The 20,251-nt window shown below is 39.4% G+C and overlaps 1 protein-coding gene across 2 annotated transcripts in view; it reads right to left on the bottom strand.

Annotated features, from left to right (window-relative positions):
- Positions 1 to 20,251, bottom strand: part of RBFOX1 (RNA binding protein, fox-1 homolog 1) — a 248,948-nt gene that overhangs the window by 104,267 nt on the left and 124,430 nt on the right. For both annotated transcript variants that reach the window (XM_018556718.1, XM_018556720.1), the window contains exon 6: positions 678 to 810. In XM_018556718.1, coding sequence (XP_018412220.1) covers positions 678 to 810 — 133 coding nt within the window. The remainder of the gene's footprint in view (positions 1 to 677; positions 811 to 20,251) is intronic.

The raw sequence follows: 20,251 nt of genomic DNA on the forward strand, positions 1-20,251 counted from the left end.
AGTAGACATATTTTATCCAGATTTTGCAAAACCAAGGTTTATTGGAGTGGAATTGTACGCACATGAATAAAAAGTGGGATTAAGAGTTGCATTTCTGTATTTGTTGGTGATACAAAATTATGTAGAGAAACCCCTAAAATAGGATAACTTAAATGAAAGAAACTTTGCTTGTGTAGCTATATAAATCAGAGCACTGATGGCTATATTTAATTCCTTCTGCACTTTGTCAAGAGGTGCATGCTGAGAATTACACATTAACTGAGACATCTGCACCTTAAGTGAAGACAAAAATTGATTTTATTGGTGCACTGAAATCTTATTAATCAGAATTTGAGGGGAGCTTCACAGCCTAGTCTTTATCAAACCTCTTTAATGACCAGATGTTTGCAATCACAAGAGGTACATTTTCAATTGTAGCAATCTCCTCTTTTCTGCAGCATCTAAGCGCTAGTATAATTTACATAACAACCTGTGATATATCAAATGCTTAAAGCCACCAACCATGACAGTACAAATTATAGTCATTTTTCAATATTCTGAGCAAGGTGCACAACTTTAGGCACTTGGCCTGGCAACACACTGTGTTAGTTTCTGCAGTGAGAAAAGAACAGCATGCATTCAAGAAAGTTGATTTTTGCTGTTGGAAATAACTGGATATAACAAGATATATTTCTTACCCGCCATAAGCTGGGATTGGAGGAGGAGGTGCTGCTGCACGAAATGTATTATAGACTGTACGGCCTCTACCTCTAAGGTGTGCCCCTCTATAAGCAGCAGCAGCTGTTGCAGCAGGATAGGGAAAACCAGGTACTGTAAAAGAGCACAGTCAAACAGAATTAAATCTCCTGTACACAAATCCATATTTATAGCACTCATCCATATACACATAATCATCACTAAATAAAAATGCTGTCGAATGTTATTGTACAAAGAAAACAGTATCACAATGGTCTGCAATTCATTATGCAATTTCTCTCTCTACCTAAAAAAGTCAAATGTATTATTCTATAGCAATTATTGACAAACACTTATCAAGAAAAAGTGATTGTACTCAGAGTTACTGAATTTTTTCCATCACTCTTTACCTTACTGACATAATACAGTGAATCCACATATAAGTGATTAAAAAAACGATACTATACACTGTACATTAAAGCATAAGGCTTATTTAATAGCTTAAACATGCTCATTGAGTAAGTAAAAGTGCAAGGGTAAGATGTATGCAAAGCGAAAACTTTTTTCTTTTGTTCTGGATAGAGTAGAAAAGGATTAACACTGCTATAATTAGTCCTCAAAGTTCACAGCAGAAGCACCAAAGTCCATACCCTTCTCCCCTTCTCAGCATGATGTCCAGCCTCCTAATAACAATTCAAAACACACAGGAGTTTCTGGAGAAGGGAGGGGGGAGCAAGGTTAACTAAATTACTGGGAAAATCAGCCTGATTTCAGTGGTCAACTTTGAACTTTAAGGATGAATTGCTCCTCAGTACTCGGATATATTTTTTCAAGAATATGTTAATACTTGAATGTCTACAACCTGACCATAGATACACTATAAGACATGCTAAAATACTTTCTCAACATATTTGATTTTATATTATTTATTAGCATAACTTAGGCACTATTTACCACTTCTTAAGTAATAATGCAATTTGATAAATCAGTGCCTATGATTTACAGCATTTTAAACCTCAGCCTTGCAGCTTTAGTGAATAATCCTGCAAATACATTTGTGGACAGAAATAAGCCATATCAGCAAAGGTATAAAAAGAGAAATATAACAGCCATCACATAATACGTTTCTCATAGTACCATGTGAAAGAAAGTGCATTACTGAGTGTAAAAGTAATGTACATAATTCCTTATGTAAATAAAATAATATTTAGCAAATTTAGTGCACCAGAAAAAATAACAACTGAACTCTATTACATAATTGGCACATAAGATAAAACAACTGGGATCCATAAACAAAGTAAGTAATCAAATAAACAATTACGGAACTGAATGCATGTGGACAAGCATTAATAAGTACCAGAAATAGGGTAATATTATCTTGCAAAGAGAGTAAATTGTGAGGAGTTTGAAATTAAAATAACATTTTGTCTTGATTGCCAAAAACAATCTCTGGCATGCTCCAGAGGAGATTTACTAAAGGAATAAAGGCTGTTCACTTAACAAAGTGTAAATATACATTGCAGAGATATATTGATTAACAAGGTGAACCTGTGTTCACTTTAAATATCCAATTATGTACCAGATACATTTCGAAGGATTTTTACTGGTGCACAATTGGATATTGACAGTGACACATATTCACTTTATTTACTAACATTCACTCTACAAACTGAACATATCATTTGCAAAGTGAACAGTCACTACTCCTTTAGTAAATTAATCACATTCTGTGACTACTATAGGAATTTGTATAACATAACTGATGATTTGAATACATTCCCATGCGATGTGAACCACATTGCTTGAAAAAAATGCATCTCCCTTCACTTGTGAAAACAGCTGTACCAATTGAATTTTTCATTCACCACTGAAAAAAAATCAAAATCAATGATTTACTCCCACTGAGTAAGGCTGCCGGGGGAAGATGGTATCTTGATTGAGTGTTACACATAATTTGGTATTATACTAAAACTTCATCTGAGCTTCTTATATAAGTGTGTAGTGTAAAGGCTTTTTTTCCTGAAAGAGATGTTACAGGTCATTACTGTAACACTCCCTAAAACTATCAACCTTCTTCTTCAGGTAACAATAACCCGATAATTTACTAAAATCAGACTTAAAATGCACTTAAAAGTGCTCAATCTTAGACTGATCAATGCCATACCATGTTTAAACTCATCAGACCTCTACTCTGCTTCTAACTGTAGATTCAGAGAAGGCATGCAACATGGGTTAAATTGGGTTTTAGAAGTTCCATTTATTTAACAACACTTGCTCAACACACAAATCCTTATTGTAAGGGATAAACTTACAGCTTCTTGTTGAACAAATTCTCTATAACAAATGGAAGAAAACAGGGATATTTTTTCTTTGCACTTCAATATCTGAGAAGCAAAGGATCTATAGCATATTTGCAGGTATTTCTCATTTTTCCATCCTCATTGGTAAAAAAAGTATAATTATAAATGTCTCTTAAACTGAAACTGTACTCTGTGAGCTGTGCCCCAAAAAGGTAGCACAGCTAAAGGTAAATAACTAGTTAATGTTAGTGGTCTCCCAGCAGCTGATCATTCCTCATTACAGACTTAGCATGCCTTGATCTTCACGTAGTCTCTGTGTAGAGGCTGTCATCTTGGTAGATGCAGGCTTTTGCCTCTACATGTCAGAGCCTCTACCAAACAGAACAGTGAACCGCACAGTAGTGACATGATGGATAGAAATTGGTGACTATCTCACTCCAAATCTCCCCTGAGACTAGCAGTCACAGGCAGCAGTGATTTCGATCTCACACTGCAGACATACAGCTATAAAGCTATAGATACAGCAGTGCCTTGTCACACTCACATGCAAGAAAGTCACTGATATTTTTCAGGAGGAATTCAAGAAAAAAGGTAGCAGTCTTCAGATTTTAGAGCTATACCCAGTCACCAATTTCTATCTTCTCCAAAGTTAGAACCCGTGTAGTTACCGGAATCAACATCTGACCCCGGTTAAGTGTAGCTGTGTATGTCATTTGGTAAGTCTTGCTCCACAGGAACAGTGATACTTTAGTGACAGCTACCACTGCCAAATAATTTTTAAGAAAATATTGCTGTACTTGACTGTGTGGCAAAATAGGGTAAAATGCTTTGAGTGGCATTGCTGATGCAGTGAAGATACAAATCATAATACAAAGAAAGCAACAGTACTGTAGAGGTGTTGCAACAGACAGAGTTATGGCACTTTAAAATAGTGTTAAATAATTTTTTCATTACTGCTAAAGCAATAAAATTGGATAATGACCTGTTGTTGATGATGATGATGCGCATAACGAACTGTGGTATTGTGTGGCAATCCCATGGTAGAACTGGGGGTTGCAGTCACCCAGGACTCTCAGCCAGAGGGGCTGAGCAGTTCCAGGAGGCAAGTTCCTGTACTGGGAAAGAGCTGACTTTTCGGTTCTTCCCAGGATTTCTGGATTTGGCATGGGATCCTGGAACTGGGAGATTTCTAAGAGAATTGGGAGGGATGAAACATAAACAGGACAGTCTTTTATTTCTTTCATCAACACAGCATATAGTCTGCTAATGTTTCAGCAGGTAGACACTGTCTTACCGACCAAAGATTGTCGCACATACTCAATGTGTAAATGGCTCTCTCAGCCTCCTTGGCTGTCTTCCCTGTGCCTCTAGCACATGCAGCCACCTGGCTCCCCTCTCACTTCTGGGTGGAGACCTCCTGACTCCTGAACACCTCTGTTCCTCTTCCCAGCTGTAGCCCAGAACAGGTGAGCAATTAGGTGATGGCCACTACTAAACAATGGACCCAGGAATGGAGATTTCACCCCTCCTAATTCTTTTAGAAATCTCCCAGTTCCAGGATCCCAAGCCAAATCCAAAAATCCTGGGAAGAACTGCAAAGTCAGCTCTTTCCCAGTACAGGAACTTGCCTCCTGGAACTGCTCAACCCTCTGGCTGAGAGTCCTGGGTGACTGCAACCCCCCGTTCTGCCATGAGAGTGCCACACAATACCACAGAACATACAATTCTTCTAGATTAGAAGGTTCTGCACAGCATGTGGACCTTAACAGCTTGGTATGTAAGCACAGGCTAGCACACATGAGCTCTTGCAATACAAGTACCGTATTTTGCACTCCATAAGGCGCACCGGACCATAGGATGCGGGCAGGTTCTGTGACAGTTTCTGTGACAGAAACTGTTACAGAAGCTGCAGTTTGTGACCGCTGAGACAGGTGGTGCTGTGACTACAGCGCCACGGTCTCAGTGTTCACACAGAGCAGACAAATAACTGATGTTCTTTGTCTGCTCTAGGGGCTCTATGGTGAGCTCCTATCCCATGGTCACGGTCCCCCAGAGGAGCGGGCGACCCGAAAACCACGGCAGGGGGGCGGACTCGATCCCCGCCGCCGCTCGGTTTTAATACAAGTGATCTGAATAGATCACTTGTATTAAATGAGCAGCGGCTCCCATTGTACATAGAGGTCTGCTTTAGCTCATCCGGCACCCCAAACTGCATGTTCCGTGCGTCAGGCTCCATAAGACGCACACCCTTTTTTCCCCGCCTTTTGGGGGGGGGTGCGTCTTATGGAGCGAAAAATACGGTATATAGGGAGTGTGTCTAAATTATTGTTGAGAAATTGTACTGTATACCTCACACACCTTACAGGTTTGCCCATAGCTCTCTACCTTAGGGTCCTGCAAAGTTCCAGAGCACTGGCTTGTAATGCCTGTTACTTTATGTGACTAAAGGACAAGATTATCAACATACCAAGGTGCTGGTGAATATATTTATTTTTCTTTAATTAGATGTTCAAGCTGATGTAAGTGGACACCATTGCAAATTTGTTTACTTGTCAAAAGCCTAAGTTCCGGACTATTTTCATAATATTGTGAAGAACAAAAGCCAAAATGAACCTTTGCGGAGTATGATATGATAAAGATTAAAAAAAGTGGCAAAAAAAGGAAATATATAAATGGTATATTATAATGAAGAAAACGTTTTAATAATAGAATAACCTGTAACAGCTGGGAATATTGCCACAATACAACACTTACTCAATAACCACAGACCATATTGTTTTTACATGTAAATCCATAAAAGTTTAATGTTGTATATTAAGCATGAGTAGTCCTTCAGGCTCTATCTATATAACGCACTTTTATATATTTTGAGATAGTGTTTAAAAATAGTAAACCAAACCAGAGGCAAATTCAGCTTGCAAAAAAATATTTTAAAAATGTCTCAAACATTTGAATGTTTTTCTTGGGAAGTGTGACAAAAGGAAATATTTGTTTTCTGTAACCAACCAATGATGGAATATCAAAAGACAGGAAAAGCATCTGCAAAACACTTTGTGAACATGTTAGTATACATATCAGTCTTGTAGTAGCTGAGTCTGAGACTTTTAGTCACATAATGCCACCATAACCTCTTTAGAAAAAATGACAAGCAGTTCATCTCCTCAGTTTTTGAATATTGGTTACACTATTACATAAGTCACGCAATGTCACAAAAGGGATAGCATTGATACACTGGTTCTATTGGTTGTCTCTTCTTTTTTTTTTTTTTTTTAAATCAAGTAATTTTTTATTAAGGTTTTACAGAAAGTTATAACACAGTGTCATGTTGCAGTCAGTACAGCATGAGTATTATACGCATAAGGGCATAATATCAATGGTTGTCTCTTCTTAATGTAGAATCAATTTTCCCCTTTCTCACTGAATATTCACTGCAGACATTAGTTTTTATATAGTCTGTATCAAAATCTTTCAAGAAAACAATGTCCATGTAAATCATAGGCATATAGGGGTTGATTTACTAATAGCAAATATCCCCGTGACTTTGCAAGTGAATTTGCATGTTTAAAGCGAATGCTAAATTAGCTTACTGAATGTGTTGAAACTTCACTTTGGACAGAATGCACAATCATGAATAAGGGAAATTAAAAAAAATTATTTTTGCTTTCACACGATAGAATGATGGAAATTAGCAGAGCTTTAACTCATTCACTAAACCAAGGGAAAATTCCCTTGCAAGTTGAACAGTCTATATGCCTTTAGTAAATCAACACCATAAAGTTCCAAGTTCCATGCATCATTCAGTCTGTTGTAATGACTATATCAAGCTTATAATCATGTGATGCCCACTCAAGATTTGATACTAATAAGTAAAATTAAATTAGGCAGTAAATCAGTAAATCAAGCATCTATTAATATAGAAACTGCACCTAAATGCTGAAGGCTATGTATATCTCTCTATATATTGGTCAGTAGTGCTTAGTGTTGTCTGTATGTATGGTGGAAGAAAAAAGACTTCCAAGTAATCAAACAGAAAATAATAAAGCAATCAGCACTTATCATATATAGCAACATTAGGGCATCCTAAAAAGTTTGGTAAAATGTAGAGTGCAAGCTCCAAACTGATATAGCATAATAGTTTTCCAAGGCAGATAATGTAGGAGTCTGTGCAAGTACCAGTGCATAGGCACATTATTATAGAAAAGATCGGTCCCACCATAACCACCATACCACCAGTGAGAATTGTCCTGCTGATAGGGTTTGCCCTTGCATGGCTTCCTTAGAGCAGTCCTTTTCATAATAGTAAGTCATTCTGAAGAACTGGTGTAAGCAGAAAGGCAATTGGGACATATTAACAAAACAATGGCTGAATTAAGGCACATTTGCATGCCTGACTTTGACTACATTTACTGACTCTTCAATGGCATTCACCTTCTACATCCATTTGTTATAGCATCAATCTATGGAGGTGGAAAAGGTGAATGGCAGTACAGAGAGCTCAATATTTTTCAATAATATCTTTACTAGCAGCGCAGCCAATGTGTGACCAATGTATGGTGAGGGGCAATGAGAGAGATTGTGGGCATTGAGTCTCTACAGCAATAAATGGTGAATCACTGAAAAAGTGGATAATTCACAATGTCAAAGCAAAGGATGAAGAAAAGTGATTGGTGCTGGCAAATGTAACATAGTCCATATCATTAATAAAGTAGACACTACTAAGTCCTAGATTACCCATTGGGGAGTCAGAAATCCAGATGTTGGATAAATCTCAGCAAATTTAGCCAATTTGGACAGAGGTATGGACCAATGTGAATATCAAATATGCTTTATAAATGAAACAAGCATTTAGAAAGTAAAAAGCTTATATATATATATATATAAAAGCTTGTTTGTGTTTAGAAACACGTGTTATAATTTGTATTCATTTTTATTTATTGTACTGTGTGGTGCCACTGGGGGTAATGAACGCATGGTTCATTAACCATATGCGCTTCAGTGCTAAAAAACTGCTATATGCATGTTTGTCTGAATACAACTGTTAAGTGTGTCTCATATACATTTTTTATGCAATGCCAAACTGCATTGAGCAATTAGGTAGACAAATACCTAAGTCAGGTAACAACGGTATTAGAAACCAATTACATTGAGTGTAAGAAAAAATAATTTTGAAGACACAGTACATTTTCAAAATAAAACCTGTATACAGTCTACAAAGTGGAAAGCAAAAGTTTCAGTGAAGCATACAAATGACTGTGCTCAGGATGTTCTATATTCATTTTGCATTATTTATTTATTCTGCAGTGCACTCTATTTCCAGCTAGACACAGAAAAGCAAGTCTCTTGCTGTCTGTAATATTTCTTCTTGGCAGAGTAGCACGTTTTCAAGTGAGGGAAATGAGAAAACAAAAAAGAACGTTTATGATCTGCTAAAACCACAGCTTGTAATGCCTGTGAGAGGCATTACTGAAATCATGCTAACTCATCCATTATCACCTGGCTATAGTACCTTCCGGGCTTTATGAGATTTCTTTCAGCAAAGAGCAGGGTTTACAGTAATTCTGTTAGGATTTAGATTGTGAGATAAAACAAAATGTCAACAATGAAGAGCAATAGAGCACTGTGTTTAAGTGAACAAGACCTGAATTATGGGATGGTTGTAACATTCGCTGTGTTTATCAACAACCCAGAAAACAATTAATAAACAGTATCAATATATAATTACAGGGGACAAAATAGATGCCATTATTTCACATTTCTCTGCCACTGGAAGCTAAGCTTTTTAACCACCTCCTGCCTGCCGAACGTTCAGAAATGGCCGGACGGGAGTCTTCTGGATGTGGGTGGGCATCTATAGACGTCTTTCGTGCCTGTGCCCACGCACACAAGCGGGAAACCACCAGAATTTTAAACAGCCAGCGATGGCCGTTAACATAGAAGCAGTCTGGCGGGAGTCCCCTTACCTCTCCTCTTGGTCTCCGTCCCCGCCTCCGCCATCCCCGAGATCCCGGGCATCCGATCCTGGATGGGCGATGTGGCTCTGTGCACTGAGAACAGAGGGAGATCAGTACACAATCTCTCTCCACTCTCCTGCCCCCATCTTTGAATGCAGGAAGTGATGTTTACTACATCACTTCAGCATTCCTCTGTCACTCTCCGGTACAGAAACCAGAGAGAAGCTGATGAAGCAGATCTGTGCTTCATCAGCTTCTATGGGGGTCCCTAGGTGACATTACTGTCACTGTAATTTGATATCACATAGGGGGATAAGAATGGTATAAAATTAATTTCAGTACAGTGTACTTAAAAATGTCAGTCAAAATACTGCAGCGCTAAATACTGAAAAATGGCCTGGACAGGAAGGGGGTGTAAACACAGCGGTCAGCAAGTGGTTGTCACTTTTTTATGGTAAATATCACTATATTATTTATGTAAAGTATTGTTAAACAAATAAAACTTCTAGTTCTGGTAGTCTAAGACAATAGTAAACATTCACAGACAATCAATTCTGTCAATTTTTAAGGCTAATAGGTAAGGATTTGATTTCCTTTAAGCTTTATACAGAACAGTATGATTCTCAAAGACAGCATCAGTGACACTGTATACTGGTATCACATATTTTGCGTGTGCTATTCATTTTTTTTAATTTCACAGCAGTAGCACCCAAAGCTGAATTATTTCAACTTAAAAATAGGCTTTTTTTTTAAAGTATTTTTGGCTGTGACACCTGATCTTGTTTTTTCTAGCATTGGACAAAACAGCCACAACAGATCTAAAAGTTATAGGAAAGTTCAGCTAAAGCCCTCAACTTTATACAAATTTGCCAGTGGCAAAACGGTTTCATAGTACAGCTTGTGATCTTCTTTTTCTGCAGTACCACACTGTGTCACTAAGTCGTGTTACCTTATGAGGTTTATGTCAACTCTCCATGAACTTTTGTATATCATTTTTGTAATTAAAGATATTCTATGTTGGGTGACTGAATGGAGTAAGGAAAAAAATGAGTTTTTGCTGTCCTGAGGAATTGAATACATGGGGATTTTGAATGTAATTATGGATCTGTCCAGGCATAGCCTGTTAAATGTAAAGTCAAGACAAGATAGGATCCATAGACATTTCGGTGGCAAGACTATTTATTTTCACAAAAGGTGCATATTCTCTTTTGTTTCTGGCTAAGAGCCTTAAAAGATCCTGTAGGTAGATACAAAATAAGATTATCCACCCTTGTTGTAAGTGTGAGCGCTTAAATAGTGGATCATAACTTAAACTAGTAATTTGGGTAACAGTCTACAAAAACAGTTTGAAAACCACAACCCCACATTCCAGAGACAAGGCAATTTTTATCATGAAGTGCCATATTTCAGAGATAATAACTGCAAATTTAGGACTGTGGCTGGCAGAGGTGGCTCTAGACTTTGGGAGGCCTTAGGCGAAACTCAAAATGTGAGGCCCCCCACTCACACCCATAATCAGGGCTTGAAAAATCCACAAACGAGAGGATGGCGGAGGCCGACGAGTAGCTTCCCGGCCGCCCGTTGTAATTACACGGCCGGCCGGGAGCTTTACATTCAAGTAATCGGGCATCTCTAGAGACAAAAGCAAAACAGAGCGCCTCCATAGTGTAAAAGTTTATTTGATAGGTACAACACGCAACTGAAATTGTACTTATACGAAAGCCAATGATCGCAAGCATAAAAGAAACGATAAAATATAAAATCTCCAGCAGGGGAAGTCTGAGGGGATCTCCAAATCAGCGTCCTCTGCTCCCGTGAGTTAAAATGGTCTACGCGTTTCAGGGGCACGCCCCCTTCATCAGAACCTAAGGTAACTCTCCTGAGTCCTGTTCTTTTATTTAAAAGATGACCAATCGTAAAGGTTTTGTCTTTGACAAAGGTGTTCGGGCCAATCTCCGGTATTTGAGATTTTTGCTGACTTCCGTCTGACAGGCAGACGGCTGTTTTTAGTAGAGACTAATTTTTAACCTTTTCAGTTGGAAAGATTACTATTTCTTGATGTATGGAACAAGCTATCAGTACAGGATAATAGGTGTCTGTGAATGCAAGAGACTAATTTAAATAAGAGATTTTAAAAGAGACAAAAAAAAATATTTTTTTCTAAAGAGACAAAAAAAAGACAAAAAAAAGGAGGGAATAGAGAGCTTATTGAATATCGAGGAATAAATCCTCTAAAAAAGAGACTCTAAAAAAGACCTAAAGCCGCTCTAGTGTTCGCAGCCTGACATCTGAGCCCGCTGGAAACTTTGTATGTCATGTACATTCGGGGTTTCTTTTAGACTTAATTAAAACAATACAGACAAGTGGAAATTAGTATAAATTAGTATAAATTCAAGTCAAGAAATATCCCCCGCATACATATAGTCCCATTGCGGTATTTGCTAGGAGACAACAGGAAGTTTTATCGATACCTCTAAAGTTAATGAATATAACAGAAAAACTTCAAAAGTTAATGAATACAACAAACTTGTTCAATGTAGATGCAATTCTAATCATACAATGTAGATGCAATTCTAACACATTGATATCTCTATTCGACTATTGATTCATATGGTATACATTCGCCTGAGAGGAAGAATCGTTTATTATTAGACCCCTGTGTTGATATAAATGGACCGGTCAAAATAATTTTTGGCCCCCAATATCAACTTATATCTTTAAAACTAACAACATCTATCTTTGAAATGTCTCCAAAGTTGAGGGTGGGATCAAAAAAGAAATCCCTTAATTGGTTGGAGCCGTTGTTTCAATCTTTGTAAGCTATATAAATGTAGTTTTGTTAAATATAAGTAGTGCAAATAATAATTTAACATAATCAATTAAAAAAGGACACAATGAATCTAAAATGTAGATATTTAAAAGTTACATTTAAAACCATAACATGTAAAAAGGCCGTTTAATAAACGGTGAATAATATAGTTCTAATTGATTGAGGCCACTGGTGATGTAAAAACTGGACAATATTAACATAAGATGGAGGGGTCGTAATCGCCTGTGGTAACGTTTTTGATACATGAAATCTCTAGAGACGCCCGACTGCTTGTATAGGAGCAGGCATCCTTGGCGGTCCCGAGATCCGCTGTGCCCGATGCGGCCGGGACCGGCACGGCTGCTCTGTGATAGGAGATCAGTACACAATCTCCCTCTGATCTCCTCTCCAGTCCCTGAATGCAGGATGTGATGTATATTACATCACTTCCTGCATTCAGTGTCACAATCCAGCTACAGGAGCTGATGAAGCAGATCTCTGGGGTCCCTAGAAGACATTAGGGGTTTTGGAGACCCCTGATGTCTACGTAAAGAGGGCCTGTCATGTAAATTGGCTATCACATAGGGGGGCTTCTTAGCCCCCTCTGTGAAAGCAATAAAGTTGTGTAAAAAAAAGTATTATAAAAAAATAAAGAGGCATAAGCCCCTCGCCCCCCACGTACACACGAAGATATGCTTCGGGTGTGCCTACATGCAAATACGACAATTGCACCTTTTGTGCCGCACATGATATACATCACCACGAACGTTGGAGTGAGAGCAATAATTTTAGGGTCATTAATAACCGATAACACTAAACTGATGAGCAATATAAGCGTTTAAAGCGTTGCCTATGGTCAGTTTTCGGCGTGGTCGCTTGTTGCGATTTTGCAGGCGCGCACAATTTTAAAGCTTGACATGTTTGGTGTCTATTTACCCGACGTGACCCCGACTTTGATATTTTACCACAAATATGGGTAAGAATAAATGTTTTATAACATAACGGAGGGAAAACATTTTTTTATGTGAAATTTACAGTACTTTTTTCATTATGTAGTAAAAAAGTACCCCCTCAGTGGTGATTATATACTACCAAAAGAAAGCTCTATCTGTCCCCAAAAAATGTTATCATAAATTGCAAGGCCGATAGTCTGGTCATGCCGACTGGTGACATTTTTGACTGACTGGTGAGACACCCTAAAATATTTCAAGCCCTGCACATAATAAAATAAAATGCAAACAATAATAAAAAATTAACTGCATAAATTGCATATTTTAGGGCAAGCGTTTTTAATTCCAGCAGCCATTTCTGTCTCATATCTAAATTCTACATATAACTATACACAAAACCCTGACCCTATGGAAGTAACGCACAGAGTGCAGAGGTCCGAAGTAAGGAACGCACAGAGTGCAGGGGTAAGATGTAAGCAACGCACAGAGTGCAGGGGTAAGATGTAAGCAATGCACATAGTGCAGGGATAAGATGTAAGCAACGCACAGAGTGCAGGGGTAAGATGTAAGCAACGCACAGAGTGCAGGGGTAAGATTTAAGCAACGCGCATAGGGCAAAAGTAAGTAACGCGCAGAGGGCAAAAGTAAGTAACGCGCAGAGGGCAAAAGTAAGTAACGCGCAGAGGTCAGAATTAAGGAGCGCGCAGAGGGCAGAAGTAAGGAACGCGCAGAGGGCAGAAGTAAGGAATGCACAGAGTGCAGAAGTAAGGAACGCACAGCGGTCAGAAGTAACGCATAGAGGGCAGAAGTAAAGAACGCACATAGTGCAGAGAGCAGAAAGAAGGACACAGTTCAGTAGTAAAGAACGCACTAAATCCTGCTTTCCTATCACAGTATGGGATGGCATGGCATGCGTTCCAGTCCAGTGCGATCTGCAAAAAAGTATTTTTGCAGATTGCACTGGACCAATGCGCAAGCACTAATATTCCATGCGTTTGGGTGCCGGCGATCACGTGGCGGGGTGGTGGCTGTGATGCTATTGAATTCATGGCATCGCCATGCCCCCTCCCATCCCAAAACAAAGTGAGCTGGCCGAGTTGCGTTCCAGAGGCAAAACGCACTGGAACGCACTCTTTATAGTGTGACTGGGCCCTGAAAACAGTATTTTTTTTAAAAGGATGATTTTTTTTGTAGCATGCATTTTCCTTTTTTGAAGAGGGGTGCTGCACTTACTTGATCTCTATGCACCTGCTGCTCCTGATCGAGGGGTTAACTCCCTGTGTCCCAGACCTTTCTTACCCTCTGATGGTATCGGCCTCCTCCTTGCTCTCTTCCAAATCCGATGCCACGGCTGAATGCTGGAGGAGCGGGAGCCTCTGCATGTCGATGGAACCGGGCGGGCTCTCTCATCTCTCAGGGAAGGAAGGAAGTGGCGCTGCTGGCACCCCATTCTCCCCGAAAGGCCCGCGGTGTCAGATGGGGGGAGGGGCGGGAATTTGCGGAGGCCGCGGGTGCCCCATTCTCCCCACGAGGCCCGCAGTGTCAGATGGGCGGAGGGGCGGGGATTGTGCGGAGGCCGCGGGGGCCCCATTCTCCCTGCAAGGAAATTGCAGCTCCCCTCTGCCCAGGGACGGACTCGCCAGAGTCAGGTGCAGTGAATCTGCAAAAGTGAGTTAGGCGGCCGCGAGGCCCTCGTGAGCGCGAGGCCTTCGGCGACCGCCTAACTGGCCTAATTAGAGAGCCGCCTCTGGTGGCTGGGGAGTATGATTGGGCTGCAATGTAAGGGGCAGAGATGACAAATAAATATTGTACAGAATCCAATGACAGTATTCAAAGATTCAGATTAGGTTGTGTTAAAAGGACATACAGCATTGTGTTTTTTAGCCCAAAAATGCACTTAAAAGTCAGTGGGAGGAATTTATCAAAGCACTTGCAACAGTTTTAGCCTCTTAGACCATTTTTTTTTAATGTGCAAATCTGTCTTTTAACATCTGCCCCTGTTTTCTTCAGAGCCTGCACTACTTTTTCAAATGTATGTACTTTGCACGTGTTTTGCACCTGTTTTCTTCAGAGCCTGCACTACTTTTTTAACTGCATGTTTTTTGCACGTGTTTTCCCCCCCGTTTTCTTCAGAGCTTGACCAACTTTTTCAACAACATGTTTTCATCTGCACTTGTTAAACCTCATTTATCTACAACATTACACTAGCTTGATAAATCTGGTGCAAATATTTTCCATGCAAGTTCAAACACTCGCAAGTGCTTTGATAAATTCCCCCCTAGATATTTAACAGCAAAGGGAAGTACTATTGTACAGACAACATAAATAGTATGTAAACACTTGGCATAGACCTCATTGTCAATAGGCACACAGCATGCACATTAAGGTGTATATATCTGACAGAAAAAGGAAGAAATACTGTAATGACTCCTTGCATTTTCAAGGGGGCAAGTAGCATACAGCTTCTCGACCCATAAACGACCATCAAAGTGTATATATTTCACAGAATAAATGTATAAATACTGTACAGACTTCATAGACAGTATTCAAACACTTGGAAACCTTTGCATGCACATTCTTTGCAAATGAAGGAAAAAACAAAATGCTACTAACACATTTTCTTTTCAGGACAAATGTAATTTCAGCAAAATACCATATTATGGCCACTAGATGGAGGTGAAAGCATAGGAAATGATTACTTTTCCAATGAAATAATACACTCTTAAATCTTTTGTTTAATAAAAGCTGCCTGGTGTAATCAAAGCCAATTGGCTTTGATGACACATGCAATGCATGTTCAATAAAGAGGAATGAAAAATTCACACTTTGAACTTTGTGAGTGCTGTTGATCTTCTCTCCAACACTTTCAAAAATACAGTCAACCCCAATTGTTTAAATACTAACTATGGGGTCTGCACAATATGTCTGGCCACCGTAGCTCAAAAAACACACTTTAATATTTAATTTTTTTAATTTCAATTTTATGATAGAAATGACATTGCAACCCAAACAAGCTGCTTACATACTCTTCAGCCACAGTGATATATGTGTGACTATCATCTCTGAAATGTGGAATTTTTTATTTCAGGATAAAAACTGTCATCACCGGGATGTGGGGTTGTGGCTTTTAAGGGTTTTTTTGGCATCTGTTTTGACATTTTTATTAAACTCACCACAGAACAGTGTGGTACTACAAAAAAATATGATTGTAAGCTACATTATGAAACCATTATGCCACTGGCCAATTGGTATGAAGTTGAGACCCCTGGCTTCATTGTAAGAGCAAACTTTTCTATTGCTTTTAAATCTGTTGTTTCTGCTACTTTACTACTCATTTCTGGCCTAATACTGCTAGTTAAATAAATCAGGCATCTCAGTCAAAACTACCTGAAGAAGCATTTTTTGTCAAGTTAAAATTAATAAGATTTGGATGCTGTTGTTGTATTTATTCCAAGCTAAATGACAAAACTACAGAACACAGAACTGTTGCTGACGCTGTCCTTAAAAATTGCATTGTTCTGTAGTATTGCTTACAACTTAAAGGCATCTCACAAGCATGTACTGTAACGCGTGAGCCAAGGAGGTTGGGTTGGATCGCAGCTGCGGAAATTGGCTAGGCACCTGTGTATGTGAATTGGCTCAGATCGAGGGTTCCTGTTTACACTCTGTATGTTATGGAGTGATGTCGTAACCCTCTAGCACATCATACGCCAATCACAGTATACGATGGGGGTTTGGAGGTCCCCTATAGGTATGCAGAGCAGTACTCCTATATATCTATGTGGTAACCAGCAGCCTCTAGATGGTATGATTCGTATGTGTACAATGCATTCACCTTAATCCCACACTCTCGACTGAGACCACTGCTATGTGGTTGTATAAGAAAGTGCAATAATAGTATTAGCATACAAGTTGTACAGGAGTAGAAGTTCACAGTTATCACTGTAATCAGGTGCACAGGAGTAATTGTTGACACTCTGTATAGATCAGCCTTTAGGGCAGAGTACTTGCAGTTAGGGATGGGTTAACAGTCCAGTATCTGGTCCGGGGCTGCCATTTGAAGTCCTGGCAGTTCCAGGGAGAGATCCAAGAGGCAAGCCCAAATGAGGAGTCCGAGGAGAGCAGGGAAGGATCCTTGTGGAGCACCCTAGGGTAAGAGGAGCGTTTTCGAGTGAGGTGAGTAGCAGGCTCTTGTCACTGCTGATGGTTCTGTGTCCTTCGCTATCAGGCAAGTTGCACTGGCTCGACGTTCGCAACACTAGAACGCCGAGCCATTGCAACTCGCGTCATTATGAGGAGGAGGATCCCAGAGGGGGAGGAGCCGAGCGCGCCGTGCGCCGCCTCGGTCTCCTCGTGACGTCACGCCGCTGGTTGAAGATGCCGGCCCGCGGCCCCAAGCGCCGGACACATGTACATGTACTGTATTAAAGGAATGGTGTTTTCCCCATGTTCTCTACAAAGTCCCATAAAAAGAAGGACCCTCTCCATGCTGAAGAGCATTTTTTTCTTGGTATATTGCCCCTAACACAGTGCACAGCTCCCAATGCCCTCTGCTTTTTTTTTTTTAGCATGTAATCTTTATTGAAAGTTTTCTGAAAAAACAGATCAATCAACAGTAAGGTAGATGTAATCATACATAAGTAACATCAACAGTGGGAAACCGTATCGAATACCATCTCAATCAATTCAGGGACGTTTGGCTAAGGTTGTAGATGGGATGAAGAGTGAAATATAGTAACTGGGACTAGGAGAGTGACAAGTGGAGTTGTAGCAGTGTTAGTAGTAGAAATCATATATTGGAATGTTAAAGGATATGTAATGCACCCAGAGAACCAGCGGCCATCAAGGCAAGATACCATTTTGTGTCCTCAAATAAGGACATCACCTCTTTAAGCTGTCCTGGAGAAATTTCGGTCAGTAGAAATGGGGTCCAGGTGGTAAAGAAATAAGTTGCATGAGTTTGGTTGAGATGGGCATCCAATTTATCTAGTGACATCAATTTGTGTAGGAGGTCTTTCAGGGACGATAAGGAGGGGGGAGAGGGAATATGCTAATTCGTTAGTATATTTTTTCGCAGCGATCATACATAAATGCTCCCAGCAGGAGGGCCCGAGGAGCAGAAGTTGCTGAGGGCATTGATGCATGGAATAGGCTGAGTGCGGGATTGAGGGGCCTTTGGGAGCCCGAGATGGAATTCATGAAGGAGAGGACAGTGGACCAAAATAGTTGCATATGGGGGCATAACCATTTCAGAAGACCCTAGTCCGGTGAACAAACCTAATATAGGAAAAGGAATCACCAGCACTCAGTAGAATAATCCAACATGTCCATTTATTGGACATAGACATCACACAATCACAAGAGCCAATGTTTCGAGACCATGCAGGGTCTCTTCATCAGGGCATAAAGAGTGACCAAGATGAAGAGTGAAATGATGAAGAGACCCTGGGTGGTCTCGAAACGTTGGCTCTTGTGATTGTGTGACGTCTATGTCCAATAAATGGACATGTTGGATTATTCTACTGAGTGCTGGTGATTCCTTTTCCTATATTGTGTCTGCACGGTGCCATCCGTGTTCATCACTACAGCACCATTGTCTTCATAGGCCTTGATTGCTGCAAGGTGTGCGGAGGATTTCCCCTTCTATCCGGTGAACAAACCTGACATTTGGGGCAGGAAGTCAGCCATTTCGGAAGGGAGTTTTTATAGTGGAAATTAAAGGCGTAAAATGCTCTATGAACAATTTGAACTGGATTTCCCTCCAAGATTCACATATGATGGCTTTACTAAGTGAAAGCTATCCATGGAGTAGCAGTTGATCAGTGTCTTCTGAAGAAATCTGAAGGAGAGCAGCCCACTTGGTGACATGTGTGGGAGAGGAACTTGGGGTACAGGGAGCATAGAAGAGCGTATGGAATGGACATTAGAGGAGAGCGGCATTTTCTGTGCTGGGGAAGATAGGAGTCTCTGGAAGTGGGAAAAGGGCCTTCTGCTTTTTGCCTCACTACCCATTTTCTTCAATGGGGTCCAGAATAAAGTTTACAAATTCTGGATTTTATGGATTTTTATGGTGTTCAATGAATGTCCTGTGAACTGAAACCAGGCCAATTTCCTCATCCCAATTGTCTATTTATCCAGAGAACATAAGGCAAAAGACATAACCACTGGAAGGGGAAAGGCCTTTCTATAAACTTAATACTTCCCCATGTTTGCACCAACAATGTGAGAGATAGTAAGATGAGAATCAAAGAAAGAATAATTTCGAAAGCAATTCTCGCCTTCAGTGGTATCATATTTATACTCCCTCAGAAACTACTAGGCCTCATATTTAGCACAATGGAAAGAAGAAAAACATATGCACATAGTTACATTAGGTTAGGCTCTTGTGCTTACATAAATATTACCAAAATCATATACAATTTACATAATCAATTGGTGAAATATATTCTTTATTTATAGTTTGGAGATAAAGTTCAAATGCACACTAATAGTTGCCACATACACCCAGCTGTAATTCACTATTATTACTTATTTTTAATACCTACTTTTCTAAAGTCAAAACAACACCTGGCCATTTGCCCTAACAAATATGTTTAATTTTCTGTTAAGTTGAGTCTCTCAAAAAGGAATATTCCTAATGAAATTTTAAATTATGCTTTCCTAAATATAAGGGGACTCTTAATTACCACAAAATCAGGATGAGAAAGATTAGTTTTCTTGCATTTATTAATATGGCTAAACACATATGTAAAAAATAAAACAAGGTAACTGGACTTATTGTATTTTTCTTGAAGACTTTTCACTGGTCATTTGACTAGCTTTCTCAATCCATGACTGAATTCTTAATTGAGAAAGATAGTCAGATGACCAGCAAAATGTCTTCAAGAAAAATACAGAAAGTCCAGTTACCTTGATTTTTGACAGATATACTGTGACATGGTTGAATGAGAACCTTCACAGACACACAGTACCTAAATACAATATTTGCAAATAAGAAATCTTACATCTACCAGGGATTTGATACTGAGCATTAATACATTCAAAATATGTAATGTGTCAGATATATTTTATAGCCATGTGCATGGCAAACAAATTTGTTTTGGCAGAAACAAATGAAAATAAAAAACATTTTCATTTGCTTCATCAAAGGAAACTAATTGTTATTATGTTTCAGATTCAGATTTGCATGTTCGGGTGCCGCCATCTTGGTGTATAACAAGATATATTCCAAGATGGCGGTGCGCATGAGCAGAACATACCGGCAACCGATATGGCCACCGCTCGTTCTGAAAACTACTGTATATGTATGCCCAAATATAGTTTTTATATATTTGGGCATATAATAAATTAATTATTTTGGATTAGGATGAAATCAACTGATGAAATTAGCCAAATCAACTGAATTTTAGCAGGTTTGTCATAATCCAATCTGGCTCAAATGGGGTTCTAAGATAAAGGTGAAAAGGGAAAACCAGAGCTGCAAGCTTAATCGCTTTTTAAAGGTAATCATATGCTACAAGAGTATCTTTAAAATATAATAAATCTCTAATTTTCCTGTAAATTTCT

Source organism: Nanorana parkeri, unplaced genomic scaffold (genome assembly GCF_000935625.1).
Source record: "Nanorana parkeri isolate BGI_ZX_2015 unplaced genomic scaffold, ASM93562v1 scaffold249, whole genome shotgun sequence".
Classification (NCBI taxonomy): Eukaryota; Metazoa; Chordata; class Amphibia; order Anura; family Dicroglossidae; genus Nanorana; species Nanorana parkeri.